We start from the raw sequence: 27799 nt of genomic DNA on the forward strand, positions 1-27799 counted from the left end.
AAGGAAGTATGACATGTATTCCACTGATATCCTAACCTCTTTAGATCAGATTCAAATGTCTGAATGGAGGAAAGACTTCCAGCAAGCTCTAGGACTATTAGTGTTCTGGAGAAAACACATCCCAGATTTCTCAATAATTGCTAGGCTGCTTTATGACTTGCTGAGGAAAAGGATGACACTGGATTGGACTCCTTCTCAGGAAGAAGCATTGCAATTACTGATTTTTGAGGCAACAGCTCACCAAGCACTAGGCTCTATCCATCCCACAGACCCCTTTCAAGTGGAATGGGGATTTGCCTCCTCAGGGCTATCAGTACACATTTGCCAGTGGGGTCCCGAGGGTCTGACAGGGCCTCTTGGTTTTTGTTCCTGTGGTTTCAAAGATGCTGAGAAAAGATACACTACCTGGGGAAAGGGGTTGTTTGTGGTTAGCTTAGCTCTCCTAGAAGTGGAAAAAATTGCACGACAACGGCCTATTGTTTTAAGAGACCCTTTCAAAGTTATCAAAATTGCCACTAATGGGACCTCCCCCACCTGATGGGGTAGCCCAAAGGGCTTCAGTTATAAAATCGTATGCTCAGATGGAAGCCTACTGTAATACCGTCTCAATAACAGAAGATGCTGCTAAAAATCTAGCAATCCAAGGCACTGAGAGCCTGGCTAGAAACTAAGATAAACCTGCCTCTGTAATGAAAGCTGCCCTTCCTTTCTCCCCGAACTAGCAGCAAGTTCTTGGTTCACAGATGCCTCTGCAAAACAGGAAGGGAAGGTATGGAGATATAGAGCAGCTGCCTTACACATTTCATCTGGTGAAAGAATCATTACCGAAGGGGAAGGCAGCCCTCGGGCTGGGGAACTCATAGCTGTTTGGAGTGTTTTCCGACATGAGGCACAGAACATTTCTCTTGTCTGCATTTACACCAACTCTTATGCAGTGTACAAAGGTTGTACCAAGTGGCTTCCCTTCTGGCAGCAAAATGATTGGGAAGTTAGGAATTCCAGTGTGGCAAAAGGAAAAGTGGCAAGAAATTTTAGATTTTGCAAGTCAATGGAATTTTGCTGTTGGTTGGGTAGCTTCTCACCAAACAGATGGAAATCCATCAGGAGAGTGGAATAATAGAGCTGATGAACTAGCAAGACTCAGTCCCCTAGATAAGGAATTACTGAGGACTGGGATCAACTATTAGAATGGCTGCACGTAAAAAGCACATGGGTGCGAAAGATTTGTACAAAGAAGCTCATGCTCGTGGTTGGCTGGTTACCAGGGAAATGTGTAAAACATCCTTTAGAAGATGACCCTCTGCATTTAAGAAAGGGTAAAGGCTTTTGGGACGCATGGCAGGTAGACTATATTGGTCCCTTTAAGAAGTCAGGAGGTAAACACTTCGTGCTGGTAGGAGTAGAAATTGTATCTGGGTTCGTTCAAGCTGATGCTTTTAAAAGGGCTACAGGTGATAATACAGTTAAAGCTTTGGAGGGGTAGTTTGGAACTTTCCCAAAGCCACAGGAAATTTAATCTGACAACAGGTCCCACTTCACTGCTAGAGGTGTACAGCACTGGGCAAAAGGTGAAGGAATTAAGTGGACTTTCCACACCCCTTACTACCCTCAAGCTAATGGAAAGGACCATTGGTCCTTTGAAACGACTTCTGAATCCACAGGAGGGAAATTGGGAAATTCAGTTATGGGAAGCTGCTAAAGGAGTGAACAGTAGATTGGGGGGGGGGTGGGGGGGGTGTGTGAATGCATGTCCCAAAATCACTGCCTTTTGCCCAACAGCTCCAAGCATCATTCCCTCACAACGGGGACCTGACAATTCAAAAAATCAGCACATTACCCTGGACAACCTGTTCTGGTGGACCTCCCTACTGTAGGGGAAGTACCACTAGTGCTGAAAACCCCTCTGAATAAATATGCATGGGCAGCCTCTGATGCTCTAGGGAAAGAGCATCGGATAAATACATGCTGGATAATCCTATCATTTTAAGTATTTTCTGCCCCTCAGTGGAAGGATTTCTGTTGTTTTTACTTTTACAGAAGAACCCCAAGGGACATGAGAATCATCTGAACCATGATAACACTGGTGATACTTTTCTGCATCCTACCACAATTCCATGGACAGAATCCTGCTTTCTGCATCCTACCACAATTCCATGGACAGAATCCTGCTGAATGGTGATGATCTGAAGCTATCCTCCATCACACTAATGTTCTAGGAGCGTATCCCAAGGGTGGCCACCCAAACCTAGAGCCTGTAGTGCTGCATGACTCCGAGGTATATCATCCAAGTGAGCAGGGATGGGGTCAGAATGACTGGACTAGAATCCTAACTGGAACAATTGGTGAAATGATTGTGGTAGCATGCAGAAAAGTGGAAAGATCTCTCCATGAGAAAGCCACCTCCATTACAGTTGTCGGAAATTTTATGGAAGCAGGTGGGAAAAATGATCTGGATATCCCTTTAGTGAGACTGTGTCATACAAACAAGTGGGAGTGTGCCAAACAAATTCCCCTTACTCTGTGCTGTATGTTGGGCATTACACTCTAGGTCCCAAAACAAACAATGTTGCAAGTACAAAGGATTGTAAAAATGAACCAGTTGATTGCTGTCATGATTTTACTTTAGCTAAACTGACTTATGTGAAATGCCACCTGCAAAATAACTTGACCGACCCGTTAGGTTGAAAAGGTTTAGTCCATAAATTTAGGATAGATGCTATAACAAAACCCACACTGAGTACTGTATCTACATCTCAGTGGATAGAAGGGACTGAGAGCATGAAGTCCACACTGAGTACCGTAGTTACATGCCAATGGGTAGAAGGGACTGAGAGCACAAAGCTCACATTGAGTACAGCAGTTACATGCCAGTGGGCAGAAGGGACTGAGACTACGAAGCCCACATTAAGTACAATAGTTATACCCCAATTGGTAGAAGGGACTGAGAGTCCCCTTAGTCAGTGTGTTACCGAATGGCCTTGGTCCCAGGCTTTTGTTCACTTTGTAGGAATGGGAAAAACAAAAATCCTGGCAGCTTCAAGGGGCACTGGGAGAAGAAATTAGCTGAATTATTTGCAGAACTACTTATAGCAAAGCAATCTCAATCAGTGTTTTGACAGATCAGACAAATAAGTGTGAACAGGTTTGTATGCACCCAGCGTAGAAGACTGTTGGCACAATTTTACATTAACACAAACCACAGAAGTAGTTTGTCTCTGGTCTAAAAGTACTAAAGGCCTTTCTCTTAAGTTTATAATAAATGCTATGACCCAACCTTCTACTACCACCACTCCCTCCCAACCACCGATTATGCTTAGTCTGAGAATTTTTGAAATTGGACCATATATAATCAGGAAAACTGGACAACAACAAATATTCAATCCGGCATGGTCTCTTAAACAAGTCAAATTGCTGATGCAAAACAATGTCTCAGAAATTCAGCCGGCCTGTTTGCCTTTATTGCAGACTTCCTTTGAGGTTTGGACGACCTGGCTGTGAAAAGGGACCTCTTTTAAAAAATGGATGCTAAGAGACATAACTGGTGTTGCAGGAACAGGTTTGAGAACTCTAAATAGCATTGATTCAGAAGTACTAATGAATAAATTGGCTGCCACAAATAGGGATTTGACTAAATTATAACAACCACTGCTGCGTTTCCAAAGCCAATAAGGATGACTGCACTGGTTGTTATCAAACATATTACCAAATTGGAAGAAGGTAAACGATCACAAATTGGTAATTGATGCGCTCAGTGCTACACACAACAACCTTTCTTTGGTTCTCAGCTGTATCCAGGCACAATTGTGGATGCAGTCAGTTGCTGCCTCAATGATAAGAGAAGGTGAAGAAGGAATTTTCCTACTAAAATTCAGAAAATAATTTGGGACAGTGCCATTGATATTGAAAGAGAATTCCAGTCCTGGTGGAACTTGGTGAATTTTACTTATGACCTCATTACAAACAGGGCCATAGCTTTTGTGTTAACTATATGCAATGCCTCAGTGCATTTGAGATTTCCTATCAATGCATTAGGGCTGAATCATGATGGAGCTATTCTCTATCCTTCTGAACATAGATAATGGGCCAGTCAAATTGGTAAAAAATGGCAAACTGGTAATTTGGAACCTTGTATTGTCCAAGAACAACAAGTGTTCATCTGTGAAAGCAATGCAATTATAGATCAAGACATTTGTTTGGACACAGAGAAAAATGTCATTTTGAAATTCATCCTAACAAGACTTCTGAAACAGTCCTTAAACACACAGGCAATGGGTGTGCATGCTTTAGAACTGCTTGTGATATTGTATTTATAGAAAATTTAGTAGTGGATACTAAAAATAATTCAAACTTTTGTGCTTGTAACTTTACCAAAATTGCAAGATGAGATTCTTCTTATGAAGCTCCAGTTACCTCTCTTCACCTTTTACAATCCAAATAAACACCAATTCACAAATTATTACCTACTCCCATTGGGATGAACATTACTTTGGTAAAGCAATTGTTGCTTCACCAGGACTTAATAAAAATATTAGAGAAGATCAAGAAGAATGCACAGAAAGCCCTGGTAACTGTTCATCACAAAGTGAAAGAAATACACCGTGTCATAGAGAAAGTAAGAAAAGAGGCTGAACACAGGTGGTGGGACACTCTTTTCCATGGTCACCTACTGCCACAAGTGTTCTGAACAATATGTATCATCCCATCATTATGCTTTAGATTCTAGTTCTGATTGGTTTTATTTTATCAGCAATCTTATTCATTATGAATTGGAGAATGATGAAATGGTTAACAAAATTGAAGTTTATAATTAATGCACACAATTTGGCTGATGTCCTCTTCACTGTGGACATCCCCAAAACTGTTGACACAAGGTGATTATAAATTAGAGTATGTGTTTTGAAATAATCCTCAATTTTCTTTTGTGATTTTGTGAAAATTACTTTTGATTTTTGGTGATTTGTTTTGAAAAAATTATTTTAAATTAATACTTACTGTATTTGTTTATTGCTTTAATGCCTTTGATTATTTGTGATTTGTTTGGATCGTTTGAAGAAATTGTTTGAAAATAATATTGTTTTAATTAATATTAATTATATTTGTTCATTGTTTCCCCTTTCCCCTTTTTCTATCTTTTCTTTTCCTTCTTTTCCCTCTCTCCCTACATTCTGTCTGTTTTCCAGGATATACTACCAACGCTCAACAAGCCCTGAAGACTTTGCAACTATGCTATGGAACCCTGTTGATGAAGACTTATGGAAGACTGTCCTGAGTCACCGGCTGGTATGAGAGATGATCTCAAGTTCCCCTCATTTACCTCACGACCATCCATCCCCAGGACAGATATCAGGACCCTGAGGATCCTGATCGGAATTCTAGCCTGCTTGACGTGGATGAACACCAAAAATCCTGAGGCCCCTGAGCAGAATTCTGGCCTGCCAAGTGATTGTTCACAGCTGTGTCTACAGTGACTGCTTCTAGCAGGGCCTGCCAAGGGGCAACACGCCCTATATGACTGCACCTGCTTCGTGACAATAGGCCAGGAATTTTCCCACCTCTTGGCCAGATGAACTTGCTGGGGCAACTTTGGTAGAACCACCATGGAAAATCCTTCATCTGATCCACTACCACCATGAGGGACAGAGATTGAAGCCCCCTGCCAAGGACTCAGACCCCCATAATTCTGATGCAGGGGTGCTGGCCTGACTGAAGCAGGAGGCCTGCTAAGTGTTGCCTACAGATGTGTTCACTGGACATAGATTGGTTTCCCATAGAAAGCAGTCCTGAAACAGTGGGTCCCACTCACTGCTGATACTGACTTATCCTGCTGAGAACATGACTGTCTGTACCTGTCTTCAATACCTTTTACCCCCCTCAGCGATTTCAATAGACTTCTTGATTGTATCTCTTCCCCCTCAGCCATTTCAAGATCTGTTTCCCCCCTCAGCAATGGACTATAATAGAACCTTGAGTTAACCGGGACTTTGAGATCTTGCCAACATGACTAGGCAAACTCCATCAGCTGGACTACAAGGACTTCGTCTCTCCACATTTGGTAGATATACTCCCTCTCTCTTTCTCCCCCTCTTTTCTATTCTATTCCTCTCCCTAATTCCTTTCACGCATTTGCTGTGGTCATTCTATAAAGGTGCATTTGGTTTTGATTGATACTGCAATCCCCTTTCCATGTTGTGTTTTGCACTCCGAGATTAGTTAACCCAATGATCTGGAACTGGGGAGGGGTCTAGGAGTGGGGAAGGGATCCATAAGAGGGACAGGGTCTAGGAATGGGGAGGGGTCCGGGATTGTGGGGATGGGTCCATTCCGGGATTGGGACGAGGTCTCTCCCCGGGGTCAGGGACCATTATTGGGTTGAGGTGTCTCCCCTTCCTGATCCCGCCGCTGTTTCCAGGGAATGGCTCCGATCTCAACCCCGACCACAAACCTGAGGGGGTCAAACACCCCAAATCTTGGGGTCAAACATGCCAAATCCTGGGGTCAAGCCCCTGACCCCAGATCCTGGGGGTTCCAACACTGGCAGGGGAGGTCAAACATCCCTAAACCCAAATTCTGGGATGTCAACCTCCCCCCTCCACCCTGAAACCTAAATTTTAGAATCAAACCCCCAAATCCCAGGGTGTCAAACACTCCCCAATTCCCAAGTGTTTGGGTTGAATCCATATAGCCCCAAATCCTGGGGTTTAAAACATCTGGGGTGTCCACCATCTCCAATGCCCAAAGTTTGGGGTCAAATATCTCCAAACCCTAAGGTGCCAAACACCCTCAATCTCCAAAATTTGGGCTTAAAACCCCCAATCCCCAACTTCTGGGGTTTGAAATATGTGGGGTATCCAACCCTCATCCCCAAAATCTGGGGTCCAATCCCCTAATCCCCAAATCCTAGGGTCAAAGCCCCCCAAAATCCCAAATCCTGGTCAAATACCCCCAAACCCTGGGGTGTCAAACACCCCAACCCCCAAATTTCAGGATCAAATCCCCCCAGTCCCCAAAGTCTCGGGGGTCACGCCCCCCGCCCCCCCCCCCCCAACATCCCCCTAAAACCACTCCAGCCCTGGGGGGCATAGTGGGGTTTATTTTGGAAGGCTCCAGGTGCAATGTCTGCAGAGAGACTCTGGGTACAATGCTGGGAAAGAGCCCAAAACCCCCTTGGGAACCCCAGAAACATGTGGGGGAGTGGGAAAAGGGGATTTGGGCTTATCTGGGGTGGGGGCAGCTCCAGGTGCAATGTCTGCAGAGAGACCCTGGGTACAATGCTGGGAAAAACCCCAAAAACTCCTTGGGAACCCCAAAAGCCCCTGGGGGGTGGAGAAAGTGAATTTGGGGTGGGGATCCGGGGTGGAAGAAGGGCATTTGGGGTGAAAGAAGAAGGACTTGGGGTGAGAAGATGTAGGGAGGAAAGAAGAGCATTTAAGATGGATAAAAGAGATTTTGGTGTGAGAGGAGGATTTGGGATGCACAAAGACGGATTTGGGATGGAAAAAAGGAGATTTGGGTGGGAAAAGGAAATATTGGGATGGGAAAGGATTTTGGGGTGGAAAAAGAAGGATTTAAGATGAAAAAAGGAGATTTTGGGGTAAAAAAGGAATTTTGGGTGGGGGAAGGGGGATTTAGGGTGGAGAGGGGAAAAGGGAGATTGAGGTGGGAATTGAGGCATTTAGGGTGGGGAAAGATTTTTGGTGGAAAAAGAGGATCTAGGGTGGGCTGGGAAGCACTTGGGGTGGGAAAAGAGGATTTGGAGTTAAAAAAGGAGATTTTGTGTGGGAAAAGGGGATTTCAGGTGGGCAGGGAAGGATTTGGGGTGGAAAAGGGTTATCTGGGGTAGATAAAGGAGATTTGGGATGCACAAATGATTTGAGGTGAAAAAAACAGGATTTGGGGTGGGGAATTGAGGTGGAAAAGGGAGATTTTGGGATAGGAAAAGGGATTTGGGGACTCACAAAGGATTTGGGCTGGAAAAAAATTAATTTGAGGTGGGAAAAAGGAGGATTTGGGTTTAAAAAATGAAGATTTGGGCGGAGCTGAACTTACCTGGGGGAGTGGGGGTGTGTGTGGGGTTTGGATCAGGGCCAGGACTTTTTCTGGGGCAGTTTTCTGGGATTTGGGAGCAGTTTTATGGGATTTAGGGTGTTCTGGGGTGGTTTTGAGGGATTTTAGGGTGTTTCTATGGGATTTTGGGGTGGCTTGGAAGGATTTTAAGGTGTTTCTATGGAATTTCGGGGTGTTTTGGGGCAGGTTTTGGGTATTTAGGGGCGGTTTTGAGGCGCTTTTTTGGATCTTGGGGTATTTCAGGCCCTTTTTTGGGGGGGGGTTAGGGGTATTTTGGTGGGGTTTGGGGTGTTTTGGGTCACTTTTTGGCGAAAGAGATCTTCATGGCGTTGCTCTGGGTGATCTTGAAGCCCTGCAGGGCCTCACGGGCAGCGCCCGCCTGCACCTCGGTGTCGAACTCCACGAAGGCGATGTCGTGGCGCCCGGGCACCAGGCGCACCTCCTTGAACCCTGGGAACCTGGGATGGGGAGTGGGGTCAGGAGAGCCTGAAAAAACCTGCGACCGTTCTCCCAGAAACCTGGGACCGTTCCCCAAAAAAACTGACTATGTTCCCCAAAAATATTCCAGAAATGGTTCCCCAAAAATTCAGAAATGTTCCCCAACAAAATCCAGAAATGCACACCCCAAATATCCAGAAGCATCCCCCCCCAAAACCCCTGAAACAGCGTCTCTTAGAAATCCAGCAGCATTCCCAAATATCCAGCCATGTTCCCCAAAAAATCCAGAAACTTCTCTCAAAAACTCAGAAATATTCCCCAAAAAACCCGAGAACCTAAAAATTTTCCCCCAAAATCCAGAAGCATTCCCCCCAAAAAACTTGGAAACATTCCCAAAAAGATCTGGCTACATCCCCCCAAAATCCAGAAACGCTTCAAAAAAAGTTCCAGAAATCCAACTCCCCATAAAAGTCCAGAAATGTTCCCCTAATATCCAGAATTTCCCCTCAAATTCCAGACTTTTCCCCCTCAAAAGATCCAGAAATCCAACTGCACCAAATATCCAGAAACATCCCCAAAAATATCCAGCAATGCTCCCCAAAACCCCAGAAATCCAACTCCATAAACATTCCCTAACGTCTGGGAACATCTCCCTCCAAAAATTCCAGAAACATTCCCCCAAAAATCCAACGCATTCCCCACATGACTCTTCTCAAAATACCCAAAAAAATCTCAAATTCCAGGAATGCCACCAAATGCCCCCGAGGGAGCTCCTGGATTCCCAATGCCTGGGAATTTGGGATGGGGGGTTGGGGTCAGGAGGAGCTGAGAATTTGGGGAAATCCCTAAGAAATCCAAGGGGGAGAGCCGGAGTTTGGGAAAACCCCCAGTATTGCGAAATTACCCCCAAAATCCAACTGAAAGGCTCTCAAAATGGCTTGCGAATCTCAGAACGTCCCTCAAAACCCCAAAATATCCCCAGGAACCCCAAAAGTCCTGCAGGATTTCTCCAAAATTCCAGGGAAATGCTCTGAAAATCTTTCAATGTTCAACTCCCCAAAAATCCAACAAACCCAAAGATTCCAAAACATTTCCAAAAATCCAACATCCCATCAATCAAAAATCCAACTCTAAATCCCACTTAAACATTCTCAAAATCCCCAAAACTCCAAAAACCCAATACCCCCCAAAATCCAGAAATATCCCACAAGATCCCGAAAAATTCCACCACATCCAGAAACATACCTCCAAGATCCCACAAAAACCCTCCCAAAATTGTTCAAAACCTCCAAAATCCAACCTCTCTAAAAGTCCAGAAACATTCCCCCCCACCAAAACCTCCCTGTAAAAATCCAGAAAGATTGCCAAAAATCCAGAGATGTTCCCCAAAAAAATCCAGGAGTGTCCCCCAAAACATCTAGAAACACTTCCCCCAAAAACTGAGAAATGGTCCTCAAAAAGTCCAGAAACATCCCCCCAAAAACCCCAATAAACTCTAAAATTGAGGATCTTTCCGCAAAAAATCCGTAACTGTCCCCGCAAAAAGCCAGAAGCTTTCCCTGCAGAAAATCCTGAAATATTCCCCAAAATCAAGGAACTTCCTCCCAAAATCCACAAATGTTCCCCCAAAAATCTGGAAACATTCCTCAGAATCTAGAAACTTTCTTAAGAAAAAACAGAAATGTTCCCCCCAAAACTGATAAACCTGTCCCCCCAGTCCAGAAAGTTTCTCAAAAAAAAAAATCCTGAAGCATTCCCAAAAATTGTGGAACTTCCCCCAAAAACTCCAGAGCCATTCCTAAATAAACCCAAAAATCCAACTCCCCTAAAAAAACAAAAAACATTCCTCAAAAAAATCTGGAAACATTCCTCCAAAACCCCAGAAATTCCTACTCAAAAAATCCAGAACTTCTCCCCCCAAATCCTGATATTTGCCAAAAAAAAAAAAAAAAATCCAGCCCAAAGGCCTCCTTGCCTCTCTCCACCCTCTTGAAGCCCCAGAATACCCCAATCCCCCAGTCCCTGCCCAGAATTCCTGGAATTGCCCAAGTTCTCACTGGTTGAAGAGCATGGAGAGCATCAGCTCGTTGGTCTCCTCAGGGAGGTTGGTCAGGAACAGGATGTGGTTCGGGGGGTTTTCCGACAGCTGTGGGGAATGAGAGAAAAACCCCAGAATCAGCACCAAATCTGCCCCAAATCAGGCCCAAAATCTACCTAAAGTCACACTGTGTACACACTAAAAAAAAATCTGCCCAAAAATCCACCAAAATCCTGGAAAAACCCCCATAAAAATCTGCACAATATCCCACCAAAACCCCCCAAAAATCTCTCTAAATAATCCCCCAAAAAGTCTCTCCAAATCTGACCAAAAATTCACCAAAATTCCACCCAAAAGACCACAAAGTTCATGCCAAAAATCCTTACAAAAAATGCACCGAAGCCCACAAAAATCACCCCAAAAATCCCCCTAAATCTCACAGTAAAAATCTTCAAAAAGTACCACTAAATCCCCATGAAAATCTCACAGAATCCATGCAGAAAATTCTGCACAAAAATCCCACCCAAAATCCCCAAATTAAACAAAATACACCCAAAAAATCCCTCAAAATCGTCCAAAATATCCCCTTGAAATATTGCACAAAGATTGCCCCAAAAGCCACAAAATCCACTGCAAATCCATTCAAAAAATCCACATCAAAATCCCACCAAAACCCTCACAAATCCACCAAAAAATGCCCCCAAGTTCCCTCAATCCTACCAAAAATCTCAGGAAATCTACCCAAAAAATCCCCACCAAAAATTCCCTCAAAATCCCACCAAATTCCATCACAAAAATCCCACAAGTCCTCTAAATTACTCAGGTTCTGGGGTCACTCACAGGCTGTGGGGTAGGGATCGGCGCCATTCCAGGCTGTGGGGCCATTCCCGGGGGAATTCCGGGATTTGGGGCCATTCCTGGGGCTGGAATCATGCCCGGGGGGGGGATGTAGGGCGGTTGTCCCCCCAGGTGCGGCAGCATCCGGGGCGGCTGCGCCAGTGGCGGCATCCCCTGAGGAGAGACCCCAACACACCCCAAATCATCCCAAAGGCACAGACAGAATCCCAAAGCTATGCCAAAAGTACAGTGAGAATCTCAAATCAATGTAGAATTATGCCAAACCCACACGGAATTATCCCTGAATTACCCTACAGACACGCAGGCCCCCAAAACCGACAATTTTCCCAAAACTATGAAAAATTACCCCAAATTATCCCAAACTTACCCTGAAAAACCCCAAAATGACACCAAACAACTTCAAAATTACCCCAAATAACCCCAAAATTACCCTAAATAACCCCAAAGGCACACAAAGAACCCAAATAACTCAAATCCCCCCCAAATCCCATCCAAATCCCCCCATGTCCTCCCAGAATGCCCAGGAACAATCCCAAATCCCCTGGAATGATCCCAGAATCCCCCAGAATGATCCTAAATTACCCATAATCCCTCAGAATCATCCCCCAAATCCCCTGGAATGATCCCAAATCCCCACAAATCCCCCAAAATTCTCTGGAACAATCCCAAAATCTCCCTGAACCTTTCCCCAAACCCCCTGCAATGATTCCAAAATCCCCTGGAACCATCCCAAAACCCTATTAAACAATCCCAAATCTCCTAAGAACAATCCTCAAAATCCCATAAAATGATGCCAAATTCCCATCAACTGATTCCAAATCCCCAGGAATGATCCCTAATGCCCACCCAAACATCTCCAAATCCCCCAGGACTGATCCCAAAATCCCCTAAACCGATCCCAAATTCCTGGCACTCACAGGCACTGTCCCCTGTGCCCTAATCCCAAATCCCATAAATCCACCCCAAAATCCAATGGAATGATCCCAAATCCCCCAGAACCACCCCCAAAATGATCCCAAAGTCTCATTAAACAACCCCAAACCCCCTATAGTGATCCCAAATGCCCTGGGAACAATCCCAAATCACATAAAACAATCCCAAAATCCCCCAAAGCCATCCCAAATTCCCCTGGCACTCACGAGCACTGCCTTCTGTGCCCTGTTCCCAATCTCAAATCCTATAAATGACCCCAAATCCCATAAATGATCCTGTAAATCTCCTAGCACCCACTGGGCACCACCCCCTGTGCCCTGATTCTGATCTCATAATTCCATAGATAACCCCAAATCCCATGAATGACCCCAAAGCCCATAAAACAATCCCATAAATACCCTGGGACACATGGGCACTGACCCTTGTGCAACAATCACAAAATCCACAAATTACCCCAAATCCCATAAAAGATCCTATAAATCTCCTGGCACCCACTGGCACCTCCCCCTGTGCCCTGATTCTTATCTCAAAATCCCACAAATGAGCCCAATCCCATAAATGATTCCAAATCCCACAAAACAATCCCATAAATCCCATGAATGACCCCAAATCCCACGAACAACCCCAATCCCACGAATTAACCCCAAATCCCACTAATAACCCCAAATCCCATTAAATAACCCCAAATCCCACTAATAACCCCAATCCCACGAATGATCCCAAATCCCATGAACAACCCAAATCCCACGAACGACCCCAAATCCCACGAACGACCCCAAATCCCACAAACAACCCCAAATCCCACGAATGACCCCAAATCCCACAAACAACCCCAAATCCCACGAATGACCCCAAATCCCACAAATAAACCCAAATCTTACGAATGACCCCAAATCCCACGAACAACCCAAATCCCACGAAATAACCCCAAATCCCACGAAATAACCTCAAATCCCACTAATAACCCCAATCCCACTAATAATCCCACTAATAACCCCAACCCCACGAATGACCCCAATCCCACGAATGACCCCAAATCCCATGAACAACCCAAATCTCACGAATGACCCCAAATCCCACGAATGACCCCAAATCCCACGAACAACCCAAATCCCATGAATAACCCCAAATCCCACAAACGACCCAAATGCCACGAAATAACCCCAAATGCCACGAAATAACCCCAATCCCACGAATAATCCCACTAATAACCCCAATCCCACGAATGATCCCAAATCCCACAAACAACCCCAAATCCCACGAATGACCCCAAATCCCACAAACAACCCAAATCCCACGAATGACCCCAAATCCCATGAACAACCCAAAACCCACGAATGACCCCAAATCCCACGAACAACCCAAAACCCACGAATGACCCCAAATCCCACGAATAAACCCAAATCTCACGAATGACCCCAAATCTCACGAATGACCCCAAATCCCATGAATGACCCCAAATCCCACGAACAACCCAAATCCCACGAAATAACCCCAAATCCCACTAATAACCCCAATCCCACGAATAATCCCACTAATAACCCCAATCCCACGAATGATCCCAAATCCCACGAATGACCCCAATCCCACGAATGACCCCAAATCCCACGAATGACCCCAAATCCCATGAATGACCCCAAATCCCATGAATGACCCCAAATCCCACAAACAACCCAAATCCCACGAATGACCCCAAATCCCACGAATGACCCCAAATCCCACGAACGATCCCAGTCCAATCAAGCAATCCCCTGGCACTCACGGGCACTGCCCCCTGCGTTGCCCCCTGCGCTCCAGCCCCACTCTTTTTGGGGCCAGGGGCCTCTCCCCCCTTGGCTTTGCGCTTGTCCCGTTTGCGCTCCCGGTCCCGATCCCGCTCCCGCTCCACGAACGTTCCCTTCATCTTGGCGATGATGTCCGAGTCCGTCTTGGCGTACTGGATCCGCTGGGACGGCACATTCCCAGGATTGGGGCATTTGGGGGATTTCAGAGCATTCGGGGCATCTCTGGGAGGGATTTTGGGGTTTTCCCAGGGGTGCTCAGATTTGGGGCTTTCCAAGGGATTTCTGGAGGTTCCAAAGAGGATTTGGGGTTGTTCCATGGGATTTTGGGGTGGTTCCAGAAGATTTGGGATCAGTCCAGGGGGTTTTGGGGGTGTTCCCGAGGATTTTGGGGGGATCTGGGGAGGAATTGGGGCTTTCTGAGGGATTTGAGACTTTCTCAAGTATTTGGGGGAGTTCCAAGAAAGATTTTGGGTTTTTCAAGGAACTCTGGGAAGTTCTAGAAAGAGTTTTGCAAATTTCAGAGGAATTTGGGGGAATTTAGAGGGGATTTGGGTGACTTCCAAGAGGGATTTTGGGGTTTTCCACGGGATTTTCAGGAATTCTGTGGCATTTGGGGAGGTTCCAGACGGGTACGGGTTCCAGGGTACGGGGGGGTTCCAAGAGCAATTAGGAACATTTTTGAGGAATTTTGGGAAGTTCAAGAAGGAATTTTGGGAGAATTCAGAGGAATTTGGGAGGTGCCAACAGGGATTTTGGGATTTCCAAGGGGGATTTTGGGGTTTTCTGAGGGATTTTCAAGGGTTCTGAGGGATTTGGGAGAGATTCAAGGAGGGATTCAGGGAGTTTCTGAGGGATTTTGGGGGGTTCTGAGGGGTTTTAGGGAATTTCAAGAGGGAATTTGGAAGAATTTGAAGAGGTTTCGTGGGGGGTTGGGGTTTTCCAAGGGATTTTCAGGGGTTGTGAGGGATTTGGGAAGGTTCCAGAAAGTATTTTGGGATTTTCAGATGGCGTTTGGGGAGCTCCAAGAGGAATCTGGGAGTATTTCAGGAGTCCTAGCAGGGATCTAGGAATTTCTGAGAGATTTTGAGAGAATTCAGAAAGATTTAGGAGGGATTTGGGAGTTTCTGAGGAATTTAGAGATTTTGGAGGACCTCCAAGAGGGATTTGGGGGTTTCCAACAGATTTTTGGGGCTTCCAGGTTGAATTTGCAGTTTCACCACAGGTTTGCCATAGAAGTGAAAGCGTTGGGAATTCCTGGCTGGATTTCAGGGGGTTTCCAGTAATTTTGGGGTTTCTCCCATGATTTGGTTCTCACTGGGTTTGGCCGTAGCAGAGGAAGCTTTGGGGCAGGTCCTGGCTTGATTTTAGGTGCATTCCTAGTGGGATTTGGTTTTTGTTTGGTTTTTTTTTTGGTTTTTTTTTTTTTTTTTGTGGGATTTTGGGGATATTTGAGGCTGGATTTAATTTTCAATTTTTTCCCCCCAAGAATTCTGGTTTTTTCCCCCAAAATCTGCGGATTTTTCCCATAATTTGAGCATTTCTCCCCAGAATTGTCTCTCACCAGAAACTTGCCATAAAATTGGAAGCTTTGGGGTGGTCTGGTTGAATTTTGGGGATATCTGATGCTGCATTTTGGGGTTTTTTTCCCCCAGGAATTCAGGATTTTCCTCAGAATTCCAGGATTTTTTCACAAAATGTCAAAATTTTCCCTCAGGTTTGGCTATCACCATGCACTTGTCATAGAAGGGGAAGCCTTATGGTGGTCAGGGTGAATTTGGAGGATTACAGGTTGGATTTTGGGAATACATGAGGCCAGATTCTGGCATTTTTTCCCCCAGAATTCCAGTTTTTCCCTAGAATGTCAGATTTTTTTCATCAAGTTTCTGTCCCACTGTGGGCTTGTCATAGAAGGGGAAGCTTTGATTCCTAGTTTGATTTGAGAGTGTTCCCAGGGGATTTTGGTAGATTTCCAGCAGGATTTTGCGTTTTTTTCCCAGAAATTTAGTCTTTTTCCTAAAATACCAGGAATTTTTCCCAAAATCCCAGTGTTTTTCCACAGAATTTCTGTTTCACCATGGGTGTATCATAGAGGAGGAAGTTTTGGGGTGCTCAGGGTGAATTCAGAAGGATTATAAGATAGATTTTAGGGATATTTGTGGTCACATTTTGGTGTTTTTTTCCCTAGAATTCCATTTTTTTCCCAAAATGCCAGAATTCTCCCCCAGTCTCTGTCTCACCATGGGTTTGTCGTAGAAGGGGAAGCCCTGCATGGAGCGCAGGGCGTTGGTGGCGCTGCTCATCTCCTTGAAGATGACAAAGGCCTGGCCCCGCATGCGGAGACTGCGAGACACCAAAATGTCCAAAATCTGCCCAAACTGCGAGAAAATGGCGTAGAGGGACTTCTTCAGCTCTGGGGACAGAGTGACAGCACGGTGACAATGGGGACAGCACACTGGCAATGGGGAAATCACGGTGACACACATGGGGACATCACGGTGACAGTGGGGATGCACAAGGCACAGCCTGAGCCCCTGGTGACATTCAGAGACCCCCCCCAGCCCCTCCTCACCATCCTTCTTGATCTTCTCGTTCAGGTTGTTGATGTAGATGGTGTGGTTGGGCCGGGGGTCCTGCACTGCCATGGCCAGGACTCCTCTGTGGGGACAGGAGGGCTTTAGGGGGCATCTGGGACCCCTTCACCCCCTGACACCCCCTTTAGGTGCCCCCAGACCCACCTGAGATACCCCGCAAATTCCCCCCAGAGTCACCTCAGAACCCCTTAGATGCTCCGAATCCCCCTCAGAACCCCTCTAAACCCACCTGAGAACCCTCCAGACCCTCTCAAGCTCCTCCCCAAGCCCCTCAGACTCCCCAAAGGCCCCTCAGACTCCCTCACTCCCCGCAAACCGACCTCAGATCCCCCTATTTTCCCTTAACCACCCCTCCAAAATCGCCCATTTCTCCTCAGACTCACCTCAGATCCCCCTAACCAACCTCAGATCTCCCCATTCCTGCCCAGACTCACCTCAGAGCCCCCCCTCCCCCTCCATTTCCCCCCAGTTCTACCTCAGACCCCACAAAAACTCCTCAAACCATCCAAAGCGCCCCCCAACAGCCTCGGACCACTCAATTCACCTACACCCACCTCAAATGCCCCTAACTCCTCTCAAATCCCCTTCAAACCGCCTCAATTCCCTTCACGTTCGCCCCAAATCCACCTCACACCCCACAAAAGCCCCTCAAACAACCCCAACTGCCCCCAAACGCATTCCCAACCCACCTCAGATACCCGTCTTTTGCCTGCAGTTTCCCCCCCGGACCAACCTGACATGCCACTAATTATCCCTCAGACCCCGCAAAAATCCCTCAGACCCGCCCAATTTCCCCCAAATCCGTCCCGCAGCAACCTCACACCTCCCACTTCCCCTCAGAGCCGCCTCAACCCCCACCTATTTCCCCCCAAAGCCATCTAAGACCACTCCATTCCGCTCATACCCCACCTCAGCTCCCTCCTCAGCCGTTCTCCCCTCACGACCGACTGCCACTGCCGCCACCGCGCCCGCCGCGTGCGCGGGCCCCTTCCAACCAATAGCGGCGCGGGCCCCTTCCAACCAATAGCGGCGCGATCCTCCCCAAACCAACCACTCATCGTGCGGCTCGACTCACAACGCCCGCCTCCCCCGCGCTGCTCCAGCCAATTAGAGGCGAGCCGGAAGTGGAGCCCTCTGACCCCGGGGTCGGGCTTGAAGCGGGCGCTCCCTCCTCCTCCTCCTCCTCCTCCTCCTCCTCCTCCTCCTCCTCCTCCTCCTCCTCCTCCTCCTCCTCCTCCGCCGTCCCGCGCTCGGGCGGGTGCTCCGGGAGGCGCTGGGAGAGGACCGAGCGATCCTGGAGCTGCTGAGGCGGCCGGGATAGGTGGGGGATGGGAGATGTGGGGGGGGCTGGGGGTTCTAAGAGGGAATTGTGGGAGGTTCTTGGGGGGGTTCGGGTCCTGGGGAGGGGTATTTGGTGTGGGGAGGGGGATCCTGAGGGGTCCTGGAGGTGTCAGGGAGGCTCTGGGGAGGGGGGGGGGTCGTGGGAGGGTCTTGGGGGGTTTTGGGGAGGGGTCGTAGGAAGGTCTTGGGAGGGTCTGGGAGGTCCTGGGGTGTTGTGTGAGGGGTTTTGGGGGCCCTGCGGGGTCCTGGCTTGGTTTTGGGGAGGGGTCTGGGGGATCTGCGGATCATCCCTGAGGAGGATTGGCGAGGGCTCGGAGGGAAGGCTTTTGGGGGGACGGGGGGTCTTGGGAAGGCTCTGGGTGGGGCGGGGTCTCCGGGGACATCCTGGGCTGGGCCTGATTGGGGTCTGGGGGCTCTCAGGGGGTTCCTGGGGGTCTCAGGGGTTTCTGGGGGTATGGGGGACCTGGGGAGGGGTTAGGGGTCCAGGGTGGTCCTGGGCCAACCTTGGGGGGCTCTGGAAGGCTTTGGGGTTCCTGGAGGGGTGATTTGGGAAATCCTGGGGGAGATTTGGGGGTCCCAGGCCCACCCTGGACCGGGGTCTGGGTGTTTTGGGCAGAGGGGGCACAACAGGGGTTCCCAATCCCCGTTTTTATGCAGGTCTCCCATCGTTTCCCCTCCCCAAAAAGCTTCAAGGGCCCCCTGAAGTGGCTCCTGTTCCTCCAGCCAGTGCCCCCTTGATCCAAGACATCCCCCATGAGTCTGGGGGATTTTGTGGGGATTTTTGGGCATTTGGGGGGGGCTTTTTTGGGCTTTGGGGGATTTTGTCGGGAGTTTAGGAGGAATTAGTGGGTTTTTGGAGAGAATTACTGGGTTTTGGGGGGTTTTGTGGGTTTGGGAGGTTTTGGATTTTGGGGGATTATATTGGGGTTTTGGGGGGTTTATAGAAATTTTGGGAAGTTTTTTTGAATTTTGGTGGGTTTTACTGAGATTTTGAGGTATTCTCTGGGTTTTTTGAAGAATTTATTGGGATTTTTAGAGGATTTTGTTTTTAGTGGGAATTTGGGGGGGCTTCAGGGTTGGGGGGCTTTATGGTTGCCCCTGGGTGTGGGGAAGGGCTTAGAGGCACCAAAACACTCTTAAAACCCCCAAAAGTTCCAATAAAACCCATAAAATCCCAATTAAATCTCACGAAATCCCCTTAGAACACCCTAGAATTTCAGTAAAAGCCCACACAATCTCTTGAAATCCCAACAAACCTCTCAAAACTCCAATTAAACCCCAAAAATCCCCTAAAAATATCTCCAAACCCACAAAAGGTCCCACAAAATTCCCCCAAGATCCAAAGAAATCCTGGCAACACCCAAAAAGCCCCACAAAAACCCACCAAAATCTCTCCAAAAACCAAAAAAATCCCAAATGAACCCAAACCCTCAAAGAATCCCACTAAATGCCCCCCAAATTCTAATAAAATGCCCTCAACCTCCCTAAATATAATAAAACCATTAAAAACTCTAGACTCCAACAAAATCATAGTAAACCCCACTAAAATTTACCAAAACCCAAAAAAATCTCAATAAGCTCCCAAACCCCCCCTAGAAAACAACCCCGCAAAGCGCCAATAAAATCCCCCCAAATCCAAACCCCTCGAAGTTCCTCAACTCACTGAAAACCCTGTAATTATCTTCAAAAAACCCAATAATTTCCCTTAAACTCCCAACAAAATTCCCCGAAGCTCAGAAGAGGCCAGTGTCCCCAGAAGCCCTCCTGAGAGCCATGGCCCCTGCCAGTCTCAACTCAGTCCCATCCAGGGGTGCAGCCAATCCTGGTGCCAATCCCAGTCTCGGCCCCAATCTCAGCCTGTTTGGGTGATTTTAGGCCAAACTGGACAGGTTTAGGGTGGGTTGCAGATCCTTTGGAGTGATTTCAAGCCTTGTAGTGTGGATTTTAGGCCTCTTTGAATGACTTTTAGGCTAAATCTTGTGGGTTTTAGAGTGGATTTTAGGTCCCTCGGGATGATTTTAGGCCCGTTTGTAAAGAGTTTAGGCCTGTTTGGATGATTTTAGGATAAACTGGGCAGTTTTAGTGTGGATTTTGGGACCCTTTGGCTGATTTTATGCCCATACTGGGTGAATTTTAATCCTGGGTGGGTGATTTTAGGTTCCTTGTTTTGGTGATTTTGGGCCCATTTAGTTAGATTTTTGGCTTCTTTAGTTAATTTTAGGTCAAATCAAGTCTTTTTAAGGTGATTTTAGGTCCTCTTGTGTTGGTTTCAGGCATGTTTGGGTGAATTTAGGTCCATGTGGGTGATTTTAGTAAAAAACAGGTGGATTTTAGGTGAATTTATACACATTTGGGTAATTTTAGGCAAAACCAGATACTTTCAGGGTGGATTTTAAGCCCATTTTGGAAATTCAGGGTGATTTTGGGCCATTTTGTGCAAACTACTTTGGGCAATTTTAGGCCCATTTGGTTGGATTTTAGACCCCGTTGGATAACTTGAATCCCATTTGGCTGATTTTAGGCCAAACTGGGTCCTTATAGGAGCGCGTGTCCCCTCTACCGCACCCCTTTTGCCTCACAGTTTGGGGTTTGGGAATGGGGGAGAGGGAGGGAGGAAGAGGTGGAGTGGCAGCAGGAAGCAACAGAGGAAGAGACAACGGGGGAATCTCATGGCCCTGGCAGTTCCTGAACTCGCTGCAGCCCCGGGACCATTGTTCCCCATCCTGCAGGTGCCTGGGCAGGGGGAGCTGGCTTTGGGGTTTTTTGGGGGGATGTTTGCAGCTGGCAGGGCTCCAAAGCCGAGCCGTGGATGGCCCTCGGGGGGACATCGGGGGTCCCCGGGAGGTGTTTTGGGGGGTCCCGGTGTGGGTAGTGGCAGAGCCCTGGCGGGGGGTGTTGGGCTTCCCAGCTGGCCCTCCGAGCTCTGCCGGGGCCTCGTGGGGAGCGCGCGGGAGCAGCGGCACCGGCGGGGGGACACCGGTTCTGGGGAGCCCCAGGAGAGCCCCAGAAGGGCAAAGCGGGGACCCTGAGAGGGGGAAACCCCTGGGATTGCCAGGACCCCAGCAGGTGGGATAGCTGGGAATGGGGTTTGGGGTTCCTGGTGTTGGAAGTGGCTGCTCCCACTATGAGGAGCACCACTCATTGCTCCCCCCGTTTCCAGTTTCCGCAACATTCCCACTATGAGCCCAGTCACTCCCAGTCATTCCCTATGATGATACAATTTGCTCCTAGCAAGATCTCACTTGCTCCCAATTTCATCTCGTGTGTTCCCAGTTCTCCCAGTTGCCCCTAGCATAGTCCTAGTCATTCCAATATGGTCCCTGTCTCTCCCAGCATGGCCCCAGTCACTCACACTTGCCCCCAGCATGATCCCAGGTCCTCTAGAGCATTCTCAGCCACTCCCATTTTGGTCCCAGGCACTACTTCTATGGTGTCAGACACTTCCAGTATATCCCAGGTACCCTGAACTTTCTCGTAGTTATTGCCAGGCACTTCTAGTTACCTCAGTGAACCTCCTGCTTTACTTGCCCCTGTTTTTATCCCACTTGCTCCCAGTTCTTCTAATTATGTCCCCAGTTGGCTCCCAGCATGGGTCTGGTAGCTCCCAATAACCCCCAATCAGGGTCCAATGACACGCACTCTAATCCCAGTATAATTCCAGTCACTCCCAGTCTGATGTCAGTTGCCCCCAGTGTGATCCCAGTTGCTCCCTGTCAATGCCAGAGTGACCCCAGTAGCCTCCAGTATGATCCCAGTAAATCCCTATCTCTCCCAGTGTTTCCCAGTCACCCCCAGCATGCTCCCAGTAACTTTCAGCATGATTCCAGTTGCCCACAGCCACTCCTAGTCAATCCCAGTATGATTCCAGTCACCCTCAGTATGATCCCAGTTGCCCCCAGTATAGTTCCAGTTGTTCCTAGTTCCTACAAGAATGATCCCAGTTGCCCCTAGAATAGTCCTAGTCCTTCTCAGCATGGTCCCTGTCACATCCAGTGTCCCCCAGTGTAGATTCAATCACTTGCAGTTTCTGTAGAGTAGTCCCAGTCATCCCCAGCATGGTCTCTGCTGTTCCCAGTGTTGTTCCAGTTATCCCTAGTATGGTTAGAGACGCTACAAGTTGCCCCAGTGAGGCTCTAGTTACCTGAGAATTATCCCGGTCTTTTCCAGTTATTCCCAGTTGCCTCCAGCATGATCCCAGTTTTTGTTTGTTGCCCAAAGTATAGTCCTAGTTGCTTCCAGTATGATCCCAGTTGTGAGCTCAGTCCCCTCAGCATGGTTCCAGTACAGTCCAGTTGATCCCAGTTGCTCCCAATGTGTCCACAATTTCCTCCCGACATGGGCCCAGTAGCTCTCAGTAACCCCCAGTCAGGTTCCATTCACACCCATTGTAATCCCAGTAGCTCCCAGGGTGGTCCCAGTAGTGCCCATAGTCACTGCCAGTATGGTTCCAGTCATTCCTAGTATGATCCCAGTTGCATCCAGTGTCTTCTAGATCCTCCCAGTATTATTCCAGTCATGCCCAGAGTGACTCTCTATAACTCCTAGTGTGGTCCTAGTTGCTCCCAGTCACCTCCAGTATGGTTCCAGTCATGGCAAGCACCTTTCCAGTCACCCCCAGTCTGATTCCAGTAGGATCCCAGTCACTCTTACATACTCTCAGTACTATTGTACTTACTCCCAGTATGATCCCAGTGTGACCTTGACATAGGCATACCTCTTGCCATTATCACTCAGCATGATTCCAATTGCTCCCATTTACTCCCACTATCGTTTCAGTCTCTCCCAGTATAACCCAGTTGGTCCCAGCATGTTCCCAGCACTCCCAGATGCCCAGAGTTGCTTCCAGCCCATTTGATCACAGCTACTCCCAGTCACCATTAGTGCAGTCCCAGTTGCTGCAAGTATGATCCTAGTCTGTCCCAGCATGGGCCCAGCTGCTTCCACTGTGATCCCTGTAGGATCCCAGTTGCCCCCAGCATGGTTCCGGTTTCTCCCTGTTCCTCCCAGTGTGAAGCCAGTTGCACCCAGTTGTCCCTAGTATAGTCCTAGTCATGCTGTGGATGATCCCAATCCCTCCCAACATGGTCCCAGTCATGCCCAGTTGCCACCAGTGCAGACCCAGTCACCCGCATTCCCTCCCAGTTGCCCACATTGTCATCCCAGTTCTCCTCAACATGCTCCCCATTGTTCCCAGTGTGGTTCCAGTCAGCTCAGTATGGTTACAGACACTCCTAGTATACCCCAGTTGCTCTCAGCATGCTTGTAGTAATTCCCACTCATTCCCAGTTGCCCCAGTAAGTTTCCAGTTACCCCAGTATAGCATAGTTCCTCCCAGTAATGCCACTCCTGGCATCCCCCAGCCCTCTCTGCATCCCCCCACTCCTGGATGTCCCAAGAGGAGCCCCAAGGGCTGGCAGTGGCCAGGCAGGGTCCCCAGCAAGCCCCAGTGTGGATGTGCAGCCCCCAGCAAGGCCCAGTTTGCCTCTCCTTTGGCCCGGGCCAGGTTCCCCCCGGCCCCAGTGGGTGGGAGCAGCTGAGAGCCCCGCGCTGCCCATCCTGACCTGTTCTGGCTTCATCCCCGCTCCTGCCGCAGGCTGCGAGGGTGTGGCTGCTGCTGGGGGAGGAGGGTTGGAAGTAGGAGAAGGAGGTGGGCTTAGGGAGGAGGAGGAGGAGGGATGGAAGAGGAGGAGTGTGAGGAAGAGGAGGATCAAGGAAAGGAGAAGGAACCACGAGGTCGAGCACTCCCTGAATTTGCAGCCCTGCACCTGTGGGATCATCACCCCCCCATCCTGCAGGTGACAGGGAAAGGGGACTTTGGCCCAGATATTCTGGGGGCTCTGTGGGTTGGGTTTTTTGGGGAGCATGTTGGGAGAATGAAGAACTGTACAGCTGAGTGGAAAAGGCCCCTTTTGGGGACATTGAGGGGTTCTGGTGGCAGCTGCCGGCAGAGGCAGCCTGGAGGAGCAGAGCTCTGTGTTCCCCAGGAGCCCAAAGTGGGGAGCTCAGAGAAGGGGGGGTGCTGTGATTCACAGGACCTTCAACAGCCTGGAGAGGGGCAGGGGGAACTCCTTGGAGCTCTTGCACCCCAAAGCAGAGAAATAAGGGGAGAAGGCACCCTGGGACCCCAGAAAACCCCCAGCATTCCTAAATGGGGAGACTGAGGAGAGGAGAACCTTTTGTATTCCTGGGATTCACAGCAGCCTGAGGAGGATGGGAACCGAGGAGAAGGGAGACCCACAATATGAGCACGACCCCAAGCAGCTGGGACAGGGAGGAATCCCCTAAGACCAAAGGGGAGAGACCAGAGATGGGGAACTTCTGTGAGGTTTTTTCAGAGTTGAATCTTGGTGTTCTGGAGGATTCTGTGGACCCCCGATGCCCAGTGACTTCCAGAGATGGACTTGGGCAGAAGGACCTTCAAACTCAACATGCTTATCCCTTGTTTTTCCCCAAACCAGGATTTCCCATTCCCAGCCCTTGGCTGGATGGAGAAGGAGGGTGCAAGGACAAGGAAGATGCCACGGAACACCCAGGCAGGTGAGGAGGAAGTCAGTGCCCCTTTCCCCCTCTCTCCTGCTCCATCTCCCAGCCCAGCACAGCCCCCGGCTGCAGGACAACCCTGCTGCCAAAGCTGTCCTGCTGGGGATGCACTGGGGGGATCTCCTTGTCCTTCCCTGTGGCACAGAGGGAAATCCCATCCTCTCCTTGTCCTTCCTCCCCCAGAGCAGGAGCTGAGGATGGGGACCAGAGAGGACAAATCCCCACAGCAGAACCTCGTGGAAGAGGCTGTTTTGAGCAGCTCCACAGCACAAGAATCAAAGGGGAAAGAACAGCCCCGGAGATCCCTCCTGAGGAGGGGCTGCAAACGCAGATCACGGGGATCTGAGGAGGAAAGACCCAACCTGGGCCAGGAAGGCGGCCAGGGATCGAGCCAGAGTTTGGACTTGGTGGTCCATGAGCAGCTTCATGATGGCGGGAAGCCCCACAAGTGCTTGGAGTGTGGGAAGAGCTTCAGCCGGAGCTCCAGCCTGATTCAGCACCAGAGGATCCACACTGGGGAACGGCCATATGAGTGTGGGGTATGTGGGAAGAGCTTCAGAGTCAGCTCCAGCTTCATCCGCCACCAGATTATCCACACTGGAGAACAACCCTGTGAGTGTGGGGAATGTGGGAAGAGCTTCAGCCGGAGCTGCTCCCTCATCCGTCACCAGGTGGGACTCACTGGGGAGAGGCCCTATGAGTGTGATCAGTGCAGGAAGAGGTTCCAGCTCAGCTCTAGTCTCCTTGTGCACTAGCGCACGCACACAGAGGAGAGGCCCTTCCGCTGCCCCGACTGTGGGAAGGGCTTCAGGCAAAATGCACATCTTGTCATGCACCGGCGCATCCACACCGGGGAGAGGCCCCATGAGTGTGAGGAATGTGGGATGAGCTTCAGCCAGAGCTCACACCTGATCCGCCACCAGAGGACCCACACTGGGGAGCAGCCCTATGAGTGTGGGGAATGTGAGAAGACCTTCAGACAGAGTACCAACCTGATCCAGCACCAGAACATTCACACTGGGAAGAGGCCCTACAAATGTGGAGAATGTGGGAAGGGCTTCAGCCAGCGTGCCAACCTGGTCCAGCACCAGGTCATCCACACTGGGGAGAGGCCCTACAAGTGTTCAGAATGTGGGAAGGGGTTTTGGATCAGCTCACATCTTCTCGTACACCGTCAGACTCACACAGAGGAGAGGCCCTTCCACTGTCGCAACTGTGGGAAGGGATTAATGTACAACTCCACCCTCATCAACCACCAACAGATTCACACAAAGGAGAGGGCCTTCCGCTGCCCTGACTGCGGGAAAGGCTACAAGCACAGTTCCTCCCTGATCAGCCATCGGTGCATCCACACTGGGAAGAGGCCCTATGAGTGTCCACAGTGTGGGAAGAGCTTCTCACAGAGCTCAGCCTTGACCAAGCACCAACAGAGCCACCAGTAAGGAAAGCCCTGTGAGTGCCCCGATTTCAGGAAGACCTTTGTATGCTGCTCCAACTCCATTCCCTACTGGAGGACCCTTGTTGGGGAGAGCCCTGGTGACCCACATTCCCTTTGATCCATGTTGGGAAGGCACCTAGCTGGTTATCCTTTTGTTTTGGCCTTCATTTTCTTCTGATTCATCTTCATCCCTTAAAAACAGGCAAAACAGGCTTGAATAGAAAGAAACTGATCAAAGTTATCTAAAGTCCCATCATTTCACAGTTTTAGAGGGAATTTATGATTTGGGGACATGATCTTGAGGATTTATGGGTCCTGGGAGGCTTTTGGGCAGTGTTCTCCATCTCTTTGCCCTGCAGAAACCAAGAGGGATCAATCTGTCTCCTCATAGCAACTCAGCCCCACTGAAAACCATACAGTTGTACCCCAAAAGGGCTCAAACCCAACTCAAAATGCCTTGTTCCCTCCTCAAAAATCTCAATTGTGTGCCAAACTCACTTGATTCCAAAGCCACCATGGTGAGAAGGGGTTGGAAGGAGATTGGGAGAAGTGGGATCCAAATTTGGAGCGGTGGATTAGGATTGTGTGGGGCTGGGCAAGTGGGATATATTTGATAGTAAATAACACTTTCAGAGTTAGTGATTTCTGTCCCATTCATTTTCAGTCAGTTGCAGTTCTGTTTCCGGAGTGCCACCTTCACAGCTGATTTTTTTGTGTCCTCCTTTCTCTCCTGCCTCTCTTTGCCTGCTCTGTTTCTCTCTCAGTATCTCCCTCGAGTCAGGGCAGCTGCCACCCTGCTCTGATTTAATTCCCAATGCAGGAGCTACAGCAACAATCGGTGAAGTTTTGAAGGCTGGCAGTGAAATGTCACTGTAAGATCTTGCAAGTAGACTTGGCTTTCAGCCCCTTCTTAAGCGCTCTGCCTTCAAGGGCAGGAACACCTTTTCCTCAGGGGGAACTGGAATTCCAGACTTTTGGAGTGTGTGCCATGCAGGACCATACAGACTGGGATCATGTGGACTGGGATCATATGGACTGGGATGGCTGCACCAGAACAATGTGAACTGAGGCAGTCCCACCCCGCCTAGGGATCCCTCCCAGTCCTGCATGGGGGCATAGCCAAAACTCTCCAGAGTGAACACGGAAGTCCTGGATCAATCCCGGTGCCAATCCCGTTCCCAGTTTTGATCTCAGTCTCTGTCCAGGAGCACTCCCAGTGTCAGTCTCAGTCCCAGTCCAGTCTCAGTCTCAGGGCGCTCCTGGAGCATTCCCAGTGCTGATTCTCATCCTGGTGTTGATCTCAATGTCAACCAGCTGTGCTGGTCCTGGTCTCAGTTTGAGTCCGAGAGCAGTGCCAGTCTCGGTGCTGGTGCCACTTCTGGTTTCAGTCCTCATCTCAGACTCGGTCTCTGAATTGTCCTGGTTCTAATGCTGGTACCTGTGCCAGTCTTGGTCCTGGAGTGCTCCCTGTGCCAGCCTCAGTCCCAGTCCCAGAGCGCTGCCAGTCTCGGTGCTGATTCCAATGCCAGTCTTGGTCTCAGTCCCGCAGTGCTCCAGAGAGTCTCCATCCTGGTCCCGGTCCCAGAGAGGTCCTGGTGCCAGTGCTAGTCTCAGTTCCAGTCCTGGTCCTGGTCCCAGAGCACTCCCGGTAGCAAGTCCCAGTGTCAGTCTTAGTCTCAGTCTTTGTCCCAGTGCCAGTTCTGGTGCTGGTTTCAGTTTCAGTCCCAGTAATGGTGCCTGTCCCAGAGCGGTGCTGGTCTTGGTTCTGGTATCA

General features: G+C 49.0%; 1 protein-coding gene and 2 pseudogenes across 1 annotated transcript; 1 reads left to right on the forward strand and 2 right to left on the reverse strand.

Annotated features, from left to right (window-relative positions):
* The window catches only part of LOC131094962 (zinc finger protein 850-like), a 566308-nt pseudogene that overhangs the window by 37798 nt on the left and 500711 nt on the right, over positions 1-27799 (reverse strand).
* SNRPA (small nuclear ribonucleoprotein polypeptide A) lies at positions 8120-17694 on the reverse strand. Its single transcript, XM_058042569.1, has 7 exons — positions 17616-17694; positions 16685-16765; positions 16353-16525; positions 14094-14276; positions 11381-11551; positions 10560-10648; positions 8120-8522 (listed from the first exon to the last, which is right to left on the reverse strand). Exons 2-7 carry the CDS (start codon positions 16755-16757, stop codon positions 8363-8365), a joined length of 849 nt encoding a protein of 282 aa, XP_057898552.1. The 5' UTR covers positions 16758-16765; positions 17616-17694; the 3' UTR covers positions 8120-8362.
* On the forward strand, positions 17943-26266 carry LOC131094963 (zinc finger protein 436-like; annotated as a pseudogene).

This window comes from Melospiza georgiana, chromosome 32 (assembly GCF_028018845.1).
Source record: "Melospiza georgiana isolate bMelGeo1 chromosome 32, bMelGeo1.pri, whole genome shotgun sequence".
Lineage (NCBI taxonomy): Eukaryota > Metazoa > Chordata > Aves > Passeriformes > Passerellidae > Melospiza > Melospiza georgiana.